Source organism: Lichenostomus cassidix, chromosome 6 (assembly GCF_008360975.1).
Source record: "Lichenostomus cassidix isolate B80296 chromosome 6, HeHo_3.0, whole genome shotgun sequence".
NCBI classification, from domain to species: Eukaryota; Metazoa; Chordata; class Aves; order Passeriformes; family Meliphagidae; genus Lichenostomus; species Lichenostomus cassidix.
In genome coordinates this window covers 10322208-10341487 of record NC_139487.1, presented here as the reverse complement: position 1 = coordinate 10341487, position 19280 = coordinate 10322208, and the positions used below count along the sequence as shown (strand labels likewise).

Genomic DNA, 19280 nt, shown 5'->3' with positions numbered 1-19280 from the left:
TCCTGCCTGCAATGCACACCTGTTCTGTTCTGTTCAGGGTTAGGAGGCAGAGTTCCCTTCCCATGGCACTCTCAGGGGATGCCTTGGTGTGAGCAGGCTGAGAAAGCAGTCTGAGAAGCAGCCTGGCCTCGCAGTTGGCATCACCCTCGCTCACAGTCAGCCTCCTCCCAGCCTGGGGCAGCAGCTGCAGCTAGAGGAATGAAGGGCAGAGTCCAGACAGAGACAAAAACCAGACTGACCAAGAATATTTTCAGTGCCTTTAAACTCCAGTGTGATTTTTTGTGTGTGCCCTACGGAAGTCTGCTGGGGTGGCTACCCCTCCCGCAGCCCAAAGTGCTAAAGAGCAGTTAAACCTAAAGCCAAGAACCCTAAACACTCCCTCCCACCCCCCACCGCCCCAGCCCTTCTCCCCCAAAATCCCAGCCCACCCTTCTCCCTAAAGAAGAAACCCCCCCATGCATATTCTTGGCCTATATCATTATGAATTTTCTACAAATTAGAGACAGATCAGAAAAAAGAGAGTGAAAGGGTGAGGGGAAGGGCCGCAGGAGTGAATAGTGGTACCAGTTCCTCTCCCCCCACCCCCCACTAAAATTGAACACCTGTACAATGCAGTTCCACTATGGTCTCAGTATAATGTCCACATGCACAGGCTTAAAGCTAAAAACCCTTTGTCATCTGAAGAATTAAAAAGTCCAAATGCAGTGAGCTCTCCCTCTTTTCTAGATACAGGTGTTGGTGTCCTCAGTTCAGCCATTTACATAGGTAGGGATTTCTTTTGTGCTCTGGGGCTCAGCAGCTGTGGAAATGCTTCCTGTGGCAAAGAACAAAATAAAAGTCAGTAAATAACAAGCATACTTAGTCAAGGAAGATGCTTGGAGGTGTCACCTTGATGGCCTTTGGGATTCAACTGTTCCAGAATGACACATTCTTTCCAGAACTATTTTCTTGTCATTCAAACACTGAAGGTGATGTCCTGTTCTTTTGCTAATGAAGGTGATTCACCCGTGTTGAACAGTAGAGGGAAAGGCAGGAGCAGAGGGGTGGAGGGAAGGAGGGGTTGAGGTCCTCAGAGAAAATGTGTAACTCATTTGCAATGATAAGGTGTTGGAGATTTCATAAATAACCTTAACCTTTGCATTTGAAAAAGAAGTGCCTAAAAAACCTCACATCCAGAAAACAGGAATGTGAGGTTTTGCTGCCAGAGTTTGGAGAGAAAATTAAATGATGCAGGGACATTAATTCAGATTCCTTCAAGGCAGGATCCCTGAATGTTAGTCAAAGGTGATGAAAAAAAGAATGGTTTCTGAACAAGCATACAAAAGAGAAATACCCAATTACAGTCTTGCTTTGTTTTCCCAAAAGAAAGAAAACTCATTAAAAAAGAAATTGCTGATTTCCAGAAACAGATGAGGTGGTTGTATAGGAAAGTGCCTTTGCACTTTCTATTCTGTTCACACCTAGGTCCAGACCTCTTCATTTTGTCAATGAGCTCTGATTCAGTTTTCTCATTCATCTCAGTGACAGGATGGAAAAACACTCTTAGGAAGTTTGCTGGACTGATTCCCTTTGATACATAATTGAGTCTGTGTATCTCACACATTTAACTTTAGTGCTCGTTAGTGCAGTTACAGCTGCAAACCAAGGAGCTGTAAAAGGCCAATTTCTGGTTCAATGCAGTGTCCAGTAGCACAGCTGAGAAATGTTTAAAATTCTGGCCAGAATATAGAAAGTCAGAAATTATAGAGATGTACCAAATGAAGACCTGCCCCCAAAATTTGCCTTTGCCTTCTCTTATCTTAGAGCCTCCTAGGGTTTAAGCTTCCATCACCAGCAAGAGCAGTTTTGAAGGTACCTTGCACAGAGCCAGCAGTGACTGACCCTTGCCACTGCAGTCTGAGTGACCTGTGAAAACATGTTTTTCCTTGCTCCTGGAACAGCATGAACCACCACCATTGCATTCTTTTAGAAAGGGGAAGCTCAAAGCCCATCAAACCCTAGAAAGAGATTTCCTGACTTGAAATTGGGAGTTTCTCCTTCCTCAGCATCTTACAGCAATTTTGCCTTGGAGGTTTCTGGGGAAGAAAGAAACAACAAAAAACCAACCAACCAAAACAAAACGAAACACAAAAAAAAAAAAAAGAGAAAAATACAACAACAACAACAAAAATAAAGCATAAAAAAGAATTGTTAAAATTTAGGACCCACCGCTCCGGGTCTTGGCTTGAAACCTCTTGGTGATCCACAAGCTTTTTGGAAGTCCTCTGTCCAGACTACCTTGGTTGCATTTCCTTTCCTTGGGTTCTGGACTGTGGCCTGAGGTTGCTCTGTATGGGGAATACCACATGGAAGGTTGGTTCCCTCACTCCATCCTGTGTTCTGCTAAGCAGGGGTGTCCAGCTCTGCTGATGAATAGCTGCTTAAAAGCTTTTCATTGCTGAAAAATCTCCTTAGTGAACACGTGAGGAGAGAACAGCATTGACTGCAGTGGAACTCCCAGCTTAGCCATCAGCTTCATCAAGAGTCTTTCTTCATTTTCCTCCCAGGTTGCTTCACAGGCAACAATCTTACCACATCACACTTCCTCCTTTAATTGCCCTTTTCCTTGTTCCCTCTACAGCAGCTATGACTCCAAGCCTGCTCTAGCAAACACTCCAATAGATTTTAGGGGCAACCTCAGGTGAGATCTAACTAAGGTTTGTTTAAGCTGATGAAATTGTGCAAATAAGGAATCTCAGTTGCAACTGTGCTTCACTCCTGCCTAAGTCACAGAATTACAGATCAGTTGGGGTTGGAAGGGACCTCTGGAGATTATCTAGTCCAGCCCCACTGCTAAAACAATTTCATCCAGAGCAGGTTGCCCAGGATTGTGTCCAGGGGAGTTTTGAGTATCTCCAGAGAAGGACACTTCCTCCCTAGGCAGCCTTTTCTCTTTAATTCCTCTAAAATAGGTGCATGTCCTTATTTGCAGGGGTACCTCTGGTCTGGACCTGCAGAATTGTCATCTCCTGAGAGAAGCTGAGCGATGCCCAAGCAATCCTGGCTTTAGCAGAACTTGTCTCCAGACTGAAACCTCCCTGCTCTGTCCCAACATTTCCATTGTAGCCAGGGTAACAGCAAACATAAGCATGAGCAAATGTGTGACTGATCCCAGAATGCACCATCCCCATCTATTCACTTTAGGTCCTAAAAAAGCCTTCTTTTGGAGATGCTCAAACACAGAGGCCTGTGGGAGAAGTCAGCCTGAGGATAAACCCAGCTGTCCAATACTGAGATTCCAGGTTTTGCTCGGCTTATTTGGGAATCAGCCAGACTAACATTGCTGCTGGCAACAAGCTCTGGCACAGCACAAAGATCCCAGCAGTCAAAACATCAACAGATATTCAGCTTTTAGATATTACTTACCAAATCACCTGCTCACCTCCACGTTCCAGGTGAGGGTGGCTGAAGTTCTTCTGGATATGGGGCTTAGCCCCACCACTATATCAGCCCCAGCAAAATAAATTACATTGCCAGCAGGATTTTTTTGAGAAGGGAAGGGGATCTACGTAGAGCAACTAGGAGAGAGAAAAAGCCTAAAGTTGTTCCCCTCCCTTTCATCATGTGGCAGTGAGGGAGAGAGAAGAGTTAGAAGGTTTCCTGTAGCAAAACTAATATTGCAGCAGAAGAGGATGGGAAGAGGATTGTGCAGGAATATGGGAAGAGGGGAGGCTGAGAAAAAGGTTAGCCAATTATAAGTCAGAGTCTGACCAGCTGCAGGATGCTGCAAGTTATTTACCTATGGGGTGGACTTCCAACTTCTCATCTACTAGTTGCTCAGGGCTCATCAGCTCACTTTGAGGGACATTAGGTATGCTTTCCCTCTGACTGACTGGACTGACCATCTCTTGATCTTTTTCATTCTGCATCTGTGCATATATATTAAGGCCAGGAATCTTCCTAAAACATTAACAGAAACCATCATTGTGTGGTACTCTGGCAGATGAGGTAGTATCAGCTTTTACAAACCAAAAAACAACTCACTCTGAAAAAGAAAACCCAGCAAAACAAAGCCCAAACACCTCAGTGAAAGGCAGCAGTGGTGAGAAGGCAATGGCTCAGGGATGGTCATACCTTTTGAACTTGTAGATTACAAACACAGCTAGGCCCACAAAAACGACAGAGAGGAGCATCAGCATGGCTGAACCACTGTGACTGGGAGTGAGGTCCACCAGGGGAGCTGCAAGAGAGGAGAAGGTCAGAGCCACCCCCAGCCTGAAGGGAAAGCTGCTCTCTCCAGAAATACAGTTCATTCTCTCCTCTTGTTGCACTTGTCTACACATCTCCAGGGCTTCTCTCCCTTTCTAATCCACCTGGGAAGAAACCTGGGTTCAGATCACCTGTGGTGCTCAACATAGCCCTTGATGTGAAGTTCCACTGCTTTCCCCTTAACAGACTTTCTTTCAGATTCAAGAAAAAAAAACAAAAACAAAACACCAAAACCAATCTTAATCAGAAAAAAAGGTTCTCTGTACTTCTCAGAGTTTTGTTCACCATCTTGCCATAGCCCCTTGCAAAGTAAGGCCACACAAAATGTCCAGAAGTGTGGACTTCCCAGAAATACAAAGTGAATAGTGTTAAAGGGAGTTTCCATCACTCTCTCACACACACAGAGGAAGGCAGTGAGCACCCCAGCAGTTTCACACACGGGTGCAGAGCAGTCAGTTGCTCATGCAGACACTGATGGACTGTGCTGCAGACAGACACAGAGCTCCAGCTGGGCCATTGCAAGGAGCTGACACATCCTTACACACAGCCCAGGTAGTGCCCTCCTCTGCAAGGCAGTCAAAGCCAACTTGAACCACTGCCAAACACATCCTCCCCTGTTGCTCCTCTTCACATGCACTGAACAGACCCCTCCTAAACCAGGCCAGGAGAAACAAGGAAACAGGCACACACAGGCGAAGAGTTACCAAGGCACACACAAAACATACACACATATTTTCAGCTTCACATTGATAAAGCCAAAATTTACACAGAAAAATGAAAAACCTTCCCCTTCCCACATCAAGCAGGCACCAGAATTAAATAATCTGTTATTATGAATTCCTCACATATCTCCACTCCGTCCCCTCTCCATCTGTGTTTTGTGGGTCTCTGCAGTTCTGTGGGATGACAAAGTGGCTCTCCAGCCTATTCAGATTCAGCATCACTCAATGTTCTTTCTCTAATGCTGCACTGAGAGCCTAGTAATAAACAGCTATTTAACTGCTTTGTGAGGAATACTGGCACATTTTCCTCTGCCTTAGAGCTGAAGTTGTTGTCTGTTAGGTTGGGGACATTGGTTTGTTTTTTATCTCATGAGAAGAAGGAATGAACATGATAAATGAATTGCAGTCTGTTGTCTGTAATTGCCATAAATGAATCCTTCCCCCCAGTGTGGCTTGAACAAAGAAGACAGAAGTCTGAAATGCACTGAGACCAATGTCTGGCATTCTTCTGTGTTCTAGAGAATGCTCACCTACAACACACACACACAGTGGCTCATTTCTGCAGGTTCTGCTTGAATATCCACTTCAACCCCTTTAGGTAGCTGCACTTTTGCTCCCTGCAGCTCCTCTGCTGCAGAAATTGCTGCTGTGCATGGCCAGGCACTCACAGGGGGGAACAGAAATGTGCACTGAGGCACAGCAGCATAAATGTAGGTGCACATATATATATGTGTGTGTGCACTTACAGAAACATGTGCTGAGCTTTGTGGTTCAGCCAAAGCTCAGCACATGGCTGCAGCCCAGGGCTGCCAGAATCCAACAAAAAATCGTAGTGCAAGGGCTGGGAAAGAAGGGATAACATAGACCAAAGCAGCACCACTAGGCTATGTGAATCCCCCAGGACTGTGCTTTCTAAGGGTTGCTACTGGCGCTGTCTTGTGTTCCAGGTTTCTCTGATTTATTTTATTTAATTTTTTATAAAAGCTTGGATTTCAAAAGGACAATTCTTCTTATTTCATAACAGCCAAAACAGTAGCTTTCAGCAGAGAAGTAAATCTCTCATGGCTTTTTGTCAAATTTTAAACTATTCACAAGTTTTGATATCATGAAATTGGGCCTTTTACTTCGACAGAGAACAGTCATGACCTCTGCAGCTTGTTAAGGAGTCATAATCCCTCAAAGACCACACAGTGGCTGTTCTCTGGGTTTTTAATACACAGTTTGGCCATCCAAGCTCATTTTGCATTCTTACTGAATCCTGTTTCTGCAAGAGAAAAAATCCTATATCGTTCCTATAGGACATTGTGAGTTCAGTCACAGCAATCACTCACCAGTGGCTTCAAGAGAGTACAACAGAGCCTACCTTGCAGAACAAATGAGTGTTTGCATCTATTATGGACACAAAGTACTCATTCCTGGTGTCTGTGTGTAAATACAAATAAAAATGTGCATTTTTGGTAAAAATTATGAGCAATGCAGGTAACTCCATTTTTGAAGCTCACATTGTATGATTTTCGTTCTAACCTGTCTAAAAGTAAGCAACTGGTTGCCTGTTCCACAGCTACTGGAAACCAGAAACATACAGCAATATTCCTAGGAGAGATATTATAAAGTTCTGTTTAGGAAAAAATGAAATATTGGAAACCCCAGACCATTCTTTTGGGGGGATTTAAATGCAGTCACATTACACCCTTTCTTAATACTCTCATTTTCCTTAGTGCTTACAAGGCAGCATGTGGACTGACATGAGATTGGAGAGATTCATTCATTCCACAAAAAGCTTTCTGGAGAGAACTTTGCTGGTACAAATGAAATGAGGGTTTAAGTTTGCAAGTTATCAAAAAAAGCTGATACCAACTAATCAGATTTATCAGCAGCACCTGGGGAAAATGAACCCCTAAGAGCATGGATTGGTTTGTCCCATCTCTTGTATCAGTTAAATGGGACCTGTACTGTGAAATCAGGTTTTAGCATGCAGAGACACATGTAATTAACTATCAGGACTTTGAACATGACTTATTTTGAGATAGTATTAAAGTACAAACTGCCTGATCTTATTTTTGGGCATATGTATACTGATTCTAGTCTTTCTGACTGCTGAACAACTTTTGAACTGTGTTTAGTTGCTTTGAATGTTTGTTGACTCCAGAATATTTGAATATCCAAGGCTAGCTGGTAACCTTTGCACTGTGTGACCCAGGCTGAAAATGCCATGGTGCTGCTTAGCTGTTGAATATTTCAGAGCTAACCAAGAAATACACACCTCTATTGCTACTTTTATCACATTTCCAAAACCAGTAAATTCTCACACATAGGAAAACAAAAGGATTAGCTGCAAATGCAAAAGCCAATGTATCTTTTTGGCATGATATAGAAAGAGGAGGTAGAGTAGACATCTTAATGTCTGCTCATACACTGTGTTGTTATTGTGATATAAAAATAATAAATGTTTAAGATACAGCTGTATCAGTAGTATAGCACACTACTACCATCAATATATTGCTTGCTGTGCTACACAGCAACACAGAAGATATACAGAGGAAGAGGACACTCACCTGCTGTTAGATGGGCAGCATGGACAAGGATTCGAACTCCTGGCTTCAACTCAAAATGGACCAGGTTTTGGTTCAGTTTTTGGATCAGTGTTTCTGAAATCTGGGGAAGAAAAACAAAACAAACAAACACAGAACAACAACAGCAAAAACGTGATTTTTTTCTTGATCATTGGTTTAGATTGCCAAAAGGTGAATAGCAAGTGGAGCTGTGGGCAAAGCAAAAATTTTTCAGCCTTTCTGAGCACAGATTTCTATCACCTTGCAATGAAGGAATTTGTGAAAAATGACACCTCTGCCAGTACCACCAGAATGGTTTGTGTATGGTCAGCACTGACTGAGCAACAAGGTGTCCTGTCACACCTCTGTGAGAGCAAAAGGGAGTTGAGCCCCAAAGGAACTTTCCACCCACTTGTGAAAGTGTCTGCAGGACCAGCCAGCAGCAGCACCTCAGTGAACTCATTCACTGTTCAAGGGAAAAGAAACATTTCAATTGTTAATGCACATTTGCTCATAATAAATAACTTCTTCTCGTTGAGTGGTCATTTCCATGACCTTAGAGGATGTTCATAACGTGATATACCTGAAAAAAAAAATGGTTTACATCCTTGCCACAGCTTGCAGTTAATTTTCAAGTTCTAAAAGCAAATTTCGTTTCATCCAGCTCTGAGTTTCAAGCCAGCTGCTCCCTAATCCTTAAATATATACCAGAACCAGCTCGAATCTGGAGGTGTTTACTGACTACAGAATGTGGCTTAAACAAAATGCATGTTCCATCTCTTCTTATGGGTTACATGCAGAGAGAACTCTCTTTCATGGGGGACACATTCCACAGAGCTTTCAGATCACCAGATTATCTTGCCATAACTCTGAAGACATCAATAGAATTCCAGCAGAAATGAAGCAGATTATTCCTCCTTAAAGGACACAACAGAAAAGATGAGTATTTGCTGAGATAAGACCCCATGAAATCTGTATTTGTACAGTTAAGAAGCCAAACTTTGGTCCAGTCTGTTGCCAAACATGCCTTTTTTGTAAGTCAGTTTGTCACAATATGCACAGAGCCACTTTTTCCACATCACACTTCACTACATGCAAGAACTTCCAGGCATGTTGCCATCAAAACCAAAAAGTCCAGATAGGTTAATCAAGGAATGGAAGCCTACAGACATGGTGTTGATAGTTTGTTGTGTGTCTTTTGTATGTTTTTATGTTTGTTGTGTGCTCATTCACCTGCTGTTTCATATATTGCACATTTTCCTATAGCAGAGATCAATTTTTCAATTGAACAGCAACTCTTCTGCATGTTGGCCGATTAGGAGAGGTGGTTGGAAAACTGTAAACACAACATCCTCCATAACCCTTAATATGAAGTTCCTGAGAATGTGTTTTTACAGCCATATCCAAATCACGAGGAATCATATTCTAGTGCTCACCACTTAATTTAATTTGTTTTAAATAAATCCTTATTCCTTCTCGAAGATTAATGAAAAATTGTCGGAAAAAAGAACATTCCAATAATTTTAACACCATCTTTTTAATGTTCTTCATTTTTGTCTGGTTGAGCTATTTCAGTAAATTCTATCCAGATATGATTAGATGTTCCTTGGCTATCATTCATCACAGCATGAGATTTATCTGCTTCTTTTATTTTTTTAACATTCTTAATGGTTCTTTCAATACTCTTGGCTCATACACTTCATTTCTGGCTGCTGATCACTTGAATAGGTGCCTTTGGTCCAATATCAATTTGGCAATAACTCTTACAGGCATTTTATTTATATTTTAAAATATATCTCTTTAAAGTTACAATTTATTTCATGGGTGCCAGAATGAGCAGTAAATATATTTCTTCCAACAGCAAGAAAAAAAATACCACCTGCATTCAAAGAGCCATCTGTTGAGCTCACAGCAGCAGGGATGGTGACATAAAGATGTGCAGTACATGAAGAATGCCTGGGAAGCAAATTATAGCCCTCTTTAAGGATTTGAGCATATTAATAACCAAGATTGACAACTATAAAAAGTTTTTCATCGCTAAAACTGGAGCAACAGATGCAGAGTGATATGCTGTAAGCCAGGTACATTCATGGCTCATGGAACTAACGGGAAAAATATCATTCTGGCTGCATCCAGTCCCAAACACAACCTAACAGCTCTCCTCCATAACCCTGCAGGAATTTTCCTTTCTGCTCTGAGATCCAGAAAGTCGGGATGAGAAGGCACAAGAGACTTTTTTGGGCACTGGAGACTTGAAGGGACAATGAGATCCCCTGGCCAACCTGAGGACTCCTGTGGCACTGAGTGAAGAGCCAAAACAGCAGCTGAGGGTGCTGTGGCTGCCTCCCAGCAGGTAAGGTGTGTGAGAGAGAGAAAACCCAACAAGTATTCCTCTCTGGAGGGCAGATGGAAAGGAAAAACAGGAAGTGGAGAGGCAGTAATGGTGAAGTAGTAAGGAAAAGGAAGAAAGACAGAAAGTGTCACAGCTGAAGTTTATTATTACTGTATTGCATTGTTACTTGATTATGAATGAGGACCTTATTGCATGACATTCTGTACCAATTAATATCAGACTAAAATGATTTCTGCCTGAGACCATCAGTGTCACAGCAGAGGCTTGAAATAGCTGTAACTGTTCCAGGACTACACACAAAGTGTCAAAACTGGCAGCAAAACTGTTCATTCTGCTCAGAGTATAAAGTGTATTTCCTTGGCTTGATTAATTAAATGTTCTCCCAGTGGCTTTTTGTGTACAGCTTTTTTTTTTTTTGCCTTGGTCTTTATGGAATCGGAACAAGTGAAAAAAGTGAGTAACAGACTAAGATCTTCAAAAGTGCCAGAAGTTCTAGTGAGAATCAGACATCTGCCTTCCTCAGGCAGCTCTGGAGATTCCTGACACACACTTCTGAGGGAAGAACAGATGCATTCAGACATGTTTTTAAAATGTTTGCTTGTTTGGTACAATATTTTCATTTTTCTTTACGTGGAAAACAAGATCCTCTTCAAAACAGACATACAGAGTGAAAATGCATTTCTGTACTAAAAATTCTCTGAAATAGAAACCATACACAATGGCTTACAAAAGCCAATATTTGAGGTCAGCAAGCATCTTACATAAACCTCAAGGGCCAAATTCATGTTGGCATTGGACACTGCTCTCCACAGCTGGACCTGACAATGCTTGTGGTCCTCACAGGGTCCCAAGGGGACCTGAGCATTGGAAGGTCAGTCAGGACATTTGCTTTGAGATTGGAGAAGAGACTCTTCTGCCTTTCTTACTCTATTAAGTCTTTTTCTAGCTCAGTAATCAGATTTTAATCTAGGAGTGGTTCTGACTCGTGTAATTTGTTTGCAATATTGATGAAGTGTCTTTGAAGTAAATTTCTACATAAAAGCTGATCTCAGTTGTTGAGGTAATAAAAAGGTTTCAATGGTAAACATTTTGGGTTTTGTGCTTTCCTTGACTTCTGCACTCAAAGTGATACCACGGATGCATTTTGGTTTAAAAAGCTGAAAAAGAAACATCAAAGTACTTTGGCCTGTTTCAAAAATAGCAATGCAACTCCAGTTGAACAGCCAGACCTTCAGCTGGGGAACAGGTTGGCCTCAGGCCTCTCCCTCCTCCTCTCTCCCTCCTGGAGATGCAACAAACTCAGCTGAAGACAAAACTTCTCAGAATAGCAACCTCCTAATTTATAGTCTTCAAGAGTCTCTCTTGTGAAAATAATTAGCTTTCAGAATTAGTTTTGGTCCTTAACTGAGCCTCATTGACTTTATCTGCTTCATTTGCAGAATTAAGCATGATGTGCAAAAATAATTCAGTAATAGGAACTATTCTTCATGTATCATTTTTCATCAAAGGACACATAATGAATAATAATAACAGACAATTTGTGAATGAAAAAAAAAAGAGATTCCAATTTAAAAATGGAACAAAACAAAAATTAATTTGGCTTCTCTTAGCATTTTGTCAGATTTAGGACTGTAAAAGAGCCATGTGCACCAAGAAGCAGAATTATTACTGAGAAGGGCATTTTCCCATACCTTTATTGACTTTTGAAAACCCTGGTGTAAATTAGTTTAGACTAATTGAATGTGATTCAACTGTGCCAGTATGCACTAGCTAAGAATCTTGATAATTTTATAGATACTGTGTAAAGATCTCAACTAATGAGTGCTACACTTCTATTCAATTCATTGAGCAAATCAATAAACAACTAAGGAAAGAATTATGCACATTGATTTGGTGAGAGGAAACTTGAACCAGCACTGGGAACGAGAACAGGGAGTCAGGGCCAATGTGGATTACTTTAAACTGTGCCACTTGCCCTGGATAACCTTGGACACTTCACATGGGGCCTCTAAAGCTTGCTTGCCTTAGCACTGAAAAGAGCACAGGCACTGACTCACTGGCTCCAGCAGGAATTTCTTCAGATCTTTCATGAAAGATGCTAAATTCAAGCTGCTGTTAGCATCCAGGGATACTGAGAGAGTACAAGGCAGAGGATATTCCTGCGGTGACTCTGGGATAAGAATGGACCAGCAGACATGAACCCAGAGAGAACCTGGACATAAAAGCCAGGATCCACTTTTGATGAACAAAGCAACCAAAAACAGTCTTGAGAGTGAAGGGCTGCTCTGTGCACTGAGCAAAAGATGAGAGGGAGAGAGGGCTGAGAGCTGATAGTCATGTGGCAGAGTTAACTCAAAGGTATTAAGGCATGAGATATACACAGCCTCTCCTGCAGCACAGAAGCAGCTATCAAGAAAAGCTGGCTGAGGAAAAAAAGCCCCTGGTAAAAGGTCTTTTGGTTCACATTATTCCATTCTCTCCTCACCTGCCTTTACTTCTTAAAACTGGTCCAACCTCCCCTAAGTACCCAGTGGAAGACTTAATCTCCATTGAAAGGTACAGATGTTAAAAAAATCTCTCCTAGTTAACGTTAGATGATTTACCCCAAACATCAATGTCTTCCTGGAATTTAATTTCCAGGACAGATTGTCACAGTTTTCTGTAAGATTTGAAGGCTTTCACTGTCAGGATCTTGGTGCTAAAAATATTTTCATGATGGGCACACCTGAAATATGTCAGAGAAAAGTACTGAAAACAAATATGCTGACACACTAAAGCTTAGGAGGGGGGGTGAAAGAAAACCCCAAACTATAAAATAACATAGAAGCTCCTTCAGCTATAAGGAAGCAGATGTAAAACTAAATCTGCTTTAAGGAAAGAATCCTAAGAGGTATATGCTTACAGGCTTCCTGAATGCCACTCTCAATGGTTTTAAATTCACAAGAGGTATTTAATCTCTGCAGTTCATCACTGTCCATTTGATATTCAGTCATCCATGTCATCTCCCATCTCTCTGGCTGGATACAGACACTGGCCACAGCTGCAACATGTTGAGTACAGTTGGCTACTAACCAGATGATGTTGCCACTTGCCAAAGTCTCTCCATCCTGCTACGATGCTGAGAGCTCTTCTCAGAGAAAATATTAATGCCCTCAAATGCCATTAACTATTTGCTCATAGCCCTGTTTTGCATTGTACTTCTACAGTAACTTTGAATAGACCAGGGAAAAGCACACAAATGGAGAACTAAACAGAAATTCAGTGTTTCTAACACTGAAACCTTTACTTGTTATGAAAACCTCATTTCAGAATTCCCATGTACCTTCTGCTTACATTTCATTTGACTAACAGAAGATGCATTTGTTATGTTTGACAAAAAGTGTCCACTAGCAAACAACATGGAGAGAAAACAATTTGTGAAATGCATAAATAAAAAAGATAACCCTTCAGAATCCTCCTATTGAGTAAAATCATACACTGAAATAAACTGAGTAATCGTAACTGCGCTCTTCTGAATCTTAAGCAGAATATTTTCCTACTGAGTGTTCATTTTCAACTGGATTTGTGCTAAAAATAATTAAAAATTTCTTGAAATGTTACTAATTAGAGATTTGCCTTTCACTGAAGAGAAGGAGTTTCATGCTTTTGAAGTGGCAGATCTGAATTCTGTAATCATCAAAATCACCAAGTCCATCCATGAAAATGGTTTAACAACTGCATTCCAGCCCAAGTGACCAGTGGCAATTCTCGGTGACTGTTTTTGAAAAATTTGGGATATTTCAGTGTTGTTGCAGTCATGGTATGCAAATCAAATACCAGTGTTTGACAACTGCCAATTATTTCTACATTTTTAAACAAGTGGTAGTCTGTACCCAGCTACTGTTAAATGAAGCAGAGCAATCAAGTGACCCAATTAAAAAGAAAAATAAATAAAAGGAAGACCACAATGTTCTGGTCATAAATACAAAATTTCTTTAGGAAACTGTGAAGAACAACTTTGCACTGACTACAGAAAGTAGAGTGGATCAAGCACTTTTTTTGTATTTAGGTATTGATGTATTAGGTGGAATTGTCCTATGTTGTATATTGAGAAAACTTCCCCACTACTACTGTACCCAAAAATTCATGGCCTACTGTGTTCAGACTCATAAAATATGAGTGGCACAGAGAAATATTATTGACTTTGACAAATGGGAAACCAAGACCTAGATTTCCAAGGGACAGTGGACATCTAGATGCCTCTGAAGTCAATCAGAGTTATGTACCTAGAGACCACAGAGTGGCTGGACAGAGAGACCTAAAAGTATGTTTACAAAGCCAGATGACTATGTATCAGATAGAAACAGAACAGCTTAATCCACCTCAGGGGAAACAGCGAAATGTAATCCTCCCCTGGTTATTAAAGACGAATGAGATTTACTGGTAAGTGTGAAAGTCCATGAAACCACATATATCCCTCACTGTCACCCATGGCAGAACAGTGGTCTAGCTCAGGTGATGAAGAAAGGAATCTCTATAATTAAATGCTTCCTTAAGGAACTTTATTCCATTGCAGTACTTGTGCAAACTATTCCCATTTTATTCCCTGCATACTTTGAAGTTTCTCTTCTAAATTAGAAAAAATAATTCAGAACTGTAACTCCTTTGGGTGTGCACCTGCAAACAGGCAAACCCACATACGTGCCTTTGAATAGCTTATTCCTTGCCCATGAGCACAAAATAGATTTTTATTCCTACCAGAAAAGAGCACTATCCATCATAAGTACCTCAGATGCAACTTAAGCTGTAGCCATCAAAAACATCTGCTCCCAGTACTCATCCCAGTGACTTCAAGCACAGGGAGAGGCTTTTGAATGAGCTCTGAAGCACTTTGGGAAAGGCATTGTGAAGGATCACAGGCAAAATGGATGCGAAAACAGAAGCGCCAGAATATGCTTCAGAGCATAAGGCAGAGACATCTTCTGTGGCCCTTGGGCAGTTCTCCTGAAAACAACACCATTTTCTACCAGCGTAGCTAGGAAGGGGAATGCAGCACCCACAGACGAGAAAGAAAAATGTTGTGACCATCCTGAAGGGAGCAGGGAAGATATTTTTTCACAGGAAAGAGCTGGCTGCAAATGGCAATTAGTTTCTCTCTCCTCCAAAGGCTACCATTTGGACCTTGCAGGATGCCAGAGATGTTGATGGAGTTACACTGAAAATGACATTTCTTCTTGTCCATAAAAATGCCATGAGAGCACTGCCAGGGCTTCCTTTCTCCTCAGCTACAAAGGCTCTGTTTTTACAGGAGAGAAAAAGAGAGGCATAAAGAGAGGGAGAAATAGAGTAAGCTGCTGAGGGCCAGAGGGGAGCTGGGTCAGATGTAAATTTGGAATTTTATGGACTGGCTTCCTTGCCAGTTTGTGAAGGAAGAAAGGAGAAGGGGAAATGAAGGAGAAAAGGAAGGAAAGCTTTTGCAGAGTAGTAAATCTCTATATTTTTTGTTTATTACATGGGTGGTGAAAATTGCAGAAGAAAGTAATTTGTCAAAAGAAAAGATGACAGCTAGGAATGCTGAGCAAGGGAAAGCTTAAGGATATGGGTGACTTAGTGGTTTGAGGCTCAGTGCTAAGTTAACTTGGCTTGAGCCATGGACATGCAGTGTGGAGAGGCAGAGGACAGTGGTGCTTCCCTCAGGGCCAGTTATCTCTGCCTCTGTAACCTGAAGTAATGAGCTGAGAGATAACAAAGGAGCTGGAGGACAAGAGGACATAGTTTAGTGGTGCACATGACAGTGCTAGGTTATCAATTGAACTTGATGACATTAGAGGTCTTTTCCAACCTTAACAATTCTCTAATTCTATGATATATCATTATATTTGCCCAGCACATTGTTTTACAAATCCTGCTAGACCCATGTGGTTAGCAGGACCCTTTGGGTCTGCAGGGAGACATAGTCCTCTAGCTGGCATAACCTGTTTCAGCCTTGCACAGAGAAAACATCCCATGGTGGCTCAGCCCCACTTCAGCACCATGGAGAGGGCAGGCAGATTGTCCAGCCCCATCCCTGTACCCTGAATTAATGAAGTTCTGAACTGCCTGCATTTACCACCCAGCTCTGTCCTCCACTGTTTTCTAGACTCCTGACAGTTTCATTAAACTTTGCTTGATGAAGCTACTCCACCGTTCCTGTTGGTAGCAATCATCCCCTAAATCATTCCTCATTTCTTCCTCCTTCCATGAAGTGGAACAGGACTTCCAAGTGAGAGACATGGCATCATACAAATTTATGCCAAATTAAAGTTACTTAGGCAGCCCAAATGGGAATCTGAACTGCTAAACACTACTCCAAAGCCTGTTTCCAGTGCTGAGGAGAAAAGAGAAACAAAAAAAAAACCACCACCAAAAAAACTACCCAAAACCAACAAACCAACACAAAAACCTAAAGAGGATGTAACATGTATAACATGTACCCCAGTGAATCAGGTGCATTTCTACCATAATTATCAGTTCTAACCATATACAAATCCCATATATATACAAATATATATCTCTCTATACATACACTTCTCCAAGTAATGGATACAATACCTGCTCTAGGTTTGCTGCTGTTCTTTTTTTTTCTCCTGTGGCATCTTGAAAAGGTAAAATGAAGAGCTCAGCAGATGTGGGCAGCCCAGGGAGCACTGCAACCAGAACATGCTTGCTGGAAATACCTGTAGCCTGATACACAGACAAATAATGGAGAGAGAAACAGTGTGGGTAGCATTGAATGCTGAGAGCTTCTTTGCTGAGGCATCACAGTACTTAAGCCATACAGGGTATAGCTCATAGATCTTGTTCACTGAAAATCTTAAGCTGGAACTTTAATATCCCTAATTTTGAAATCTTGGACAAAATCAGAAAAAGGTACCCCACAGGCATTACTGCCAGGCTCATCTCTGGACATGCATTCCAGCTGGTGAAACCATGACACTACACAACCAGACTCTGGAGTTATTATCCAGAAAAACAACTAGTTTGGCCCACAGGAAGTTTTCTTAGCCAAAAGTAGGAGAAACATAATCTCATGAATCTTCCTCTGTTGCCTCTTGGTGTTGTAAATTATCCACCAAATGCACTTGAATCTCAAGGTTTTGATTTAAATCTAAGTTTGCAAATGCTGAATTTGTAGGTTACTTTTAAGGGGGCTGGGGAGAGGGGGAAGTGCCCTCACATATAAGGACAGATCACAGCAGCTGGAGGCACCACAGGGATTCCCTTGCAGTAAGGACTTACAAGCCTCTCAAACATTAACTGGACCTAAATCTCCAGAATTCTCCCTGCTAGTTCAGGAGCAAAGACATGGAGGAGGTGCTCATTGGAGGAAATGGTAGATGCAGGACAAGGGGTCAGCAAAACTGGTTACAAATCACCATTTGCTGAGCTTGTCCTGGGGATAACCCAAGTGTGACTGCTGACAGTCCAGGGAAAACCCTGTGGAGTCATGAAAAGGGAACCCTTCCCCTCTCCCACACACCAAGGAAAATAATTTGTCTTTGCTGCCCTTTTTTTTTGTTTTGCAATGTGGATTTAGAAAAAAAAAACCCTTTTAAATATATAAAGGTCTCCTATATTCTTTCCAAGTATTCTATGAAGCCAGGGCTTGCATTATTTGTGCTTGCCTAACAGGTTGCTTTAAGGTGTCAAGAAAAAGACACAGTATTGCCTTCATTTTCACAGGTTGGGAATGATTTTTTTTTCAAAAGTGGGAGAAAGCAGTCAGAAGATCAATGATGCGAGCAAATAATTATGATCAGAACACAAAATAAGGTATTTTGTGATAATATGAAATTATCCCGACTCAGAGAGAAGATCAGATTTTAGTACAGAACTATAATTTTGTATGCAGAATTTTATCCAAGTCTATGATATTCTGTAATAAGAATATAATACTTTAATAAAAGTTCATAAAAATTCTATAGCACAGCTATAATTTCCTATTGAATTATTTAGTTATTTGCCTCATTTTTATACCGTTTACTTAATTGCTGTAGAAATCTACTGGGTTTATCTTTAATTTTTACAGGAACTTCTCACAAAGGCTTGTTTAAGGTGAATCATTTTGCTATATAAAGATGGATAATTAGCTATCAATTTTTATTTTTTTAATCAAATAACAAAAAGACTTTGTGTTTTCACTGCTCTGCTTTTGGAATGTAGCCTTGGTACTGTGGTTTTACAGTTCTTTTTTTATGGTTTGATTTTGTTTTATTGAGATGTTTATATTCTGAAAATTCATCCTGAAGATAAATGGATCCTTGAATACTTGATACAGACATAAATATGTCAGAAGATCAAGCTCCAGTAAAATGATCTTTTTTCCCCTTTCCTCCTGTCTTTTAACAAAATCTCAGAAAAAAAATCTCAGAAACAATCCAGACAAGTTTCTGCACCTGATTAGAGCACAGTGTTTTTCTAGAATTTTCGCACAGATGATGCCACCAATAGCATACTAATAGCATCAGCAAGCCTTGTGTCCTTTCAAAATCTGAGTATCTTTGTTTCTAAAATAGCAGAAACACTATTTCAAACAATTCTTTGCACTATTTTTCTACTGAGCAGAGAAACCCCAGCTATCTCTTCTAACTCTTCTTACCTCCTCAATTTCAAATCCAAATCTTCAGCCACACTAGAATATTTTTATGACGTTCTGTTCCATAATTAAAAAACAACTTCAGAGCTTCTCTATAGTGTTCATGGGAAAACCAGCATCCCGTCCTGCCTTGTGTGCCTCACATGCTACATGAAGGACTTAAAGCACTTGTTATGGTGCTCTTCTGTGTAGTAAAAATTGTTTCATTTTTGGTCTCATAAGTTTTCTACAAAATATTTGCAATTCCATTAGAACAGTGTTGCTTCACACTGAAGGCTGACTCTGGGCACCAGATTGTAATAAGGCAAGATCATTTCACCTGTTTAAAATTTAGGATGCTGGCCTCAAACACTGTCAATTCTCCATTTCTGGATGGTGTAAGCAAAGAGATACCTTGGAAGAACAGATGATCCAGTCCTAATGAAGGAATAAAGCAGGAAGTAGAACCATTTTAACACCGGTCATGCACACAGCTTACCTCCACCAGAGCTCTCTTGATGACTCTGCTGATGTCCCTTCTCCACTCTGGGATATCTGGGTTGTAGTCATCAAGGTTCGGAGAGAATGACAACCTCAGGGACTGAAACTTTTCTGCAGATACAATGGCAGAATGGTGAGTAAAGAATGTGAAATGCCTTCGTGCCCAACAAGGGGTCAGAACCTTGTGAAACCTGCTGCAGCTCATGTTTTGCTTAATCAGTTTGCAGATGGTGCACAGACTGTAAGAGAATCCAGCAATGTGCCTGAGAGACTCACTGAGAGATGTGGAGAATCTGGGAGATTCAATACTT

At 41.1% G+C, this 19280-nt stretch overlaps 1 protein-coding gene across 2 annotated transcripts in view; it reads right to left on the bottom strand.

Annotated features, from left to right (window-relative positions):
- Nucleotides 1-440: 440 nt before the first annotated feature.
- SORCS1 (sortilin related VPS10 domain containing receptor 1) overlaps nucleotides 441-19280 on the bottom strand; it is a 255662-nt gene continuing 236822 nt past the window's right edge. Inside the window, exons 22-28 of one of the 2 annotated variants that reach the window (XM_085064887.1) lie at nucleotides 18968-19080; nucleotides 16446-16577; nucleotides 7526-7625; nucleotides 4114-4219; nucleotides 3779-3939; nucleotides 2209-2327; nucleotides 441-814 (exon numbers count right to left, since the gene is read on the bottom strand). In XM_085064887.1, the coding sequence (XP_084921013.1) occupies nucleotides 758-814; nucleotides 2209-2327; nucleotides 3779-3939; nucleotides 4114-4219; nucleotides 7526-7625; nucleotides 16446-16577; nucleotides 18968-19080 (788 nt within the window). In that variant the 3' untranslated portion in view covers nucleotides 441-757. The remainder of the gene's footprint in view (nucleotides 815-2208; nucleotides 2328-3778; nucleotides 3940-4113; nucleotides 4220-7525; nucleotides 7626-16445; nucleotides 16578-18967; nucleotides 19081-19280) is intronic. The other variant, XM_085064888.1, reaches the window with a different exon arrangement.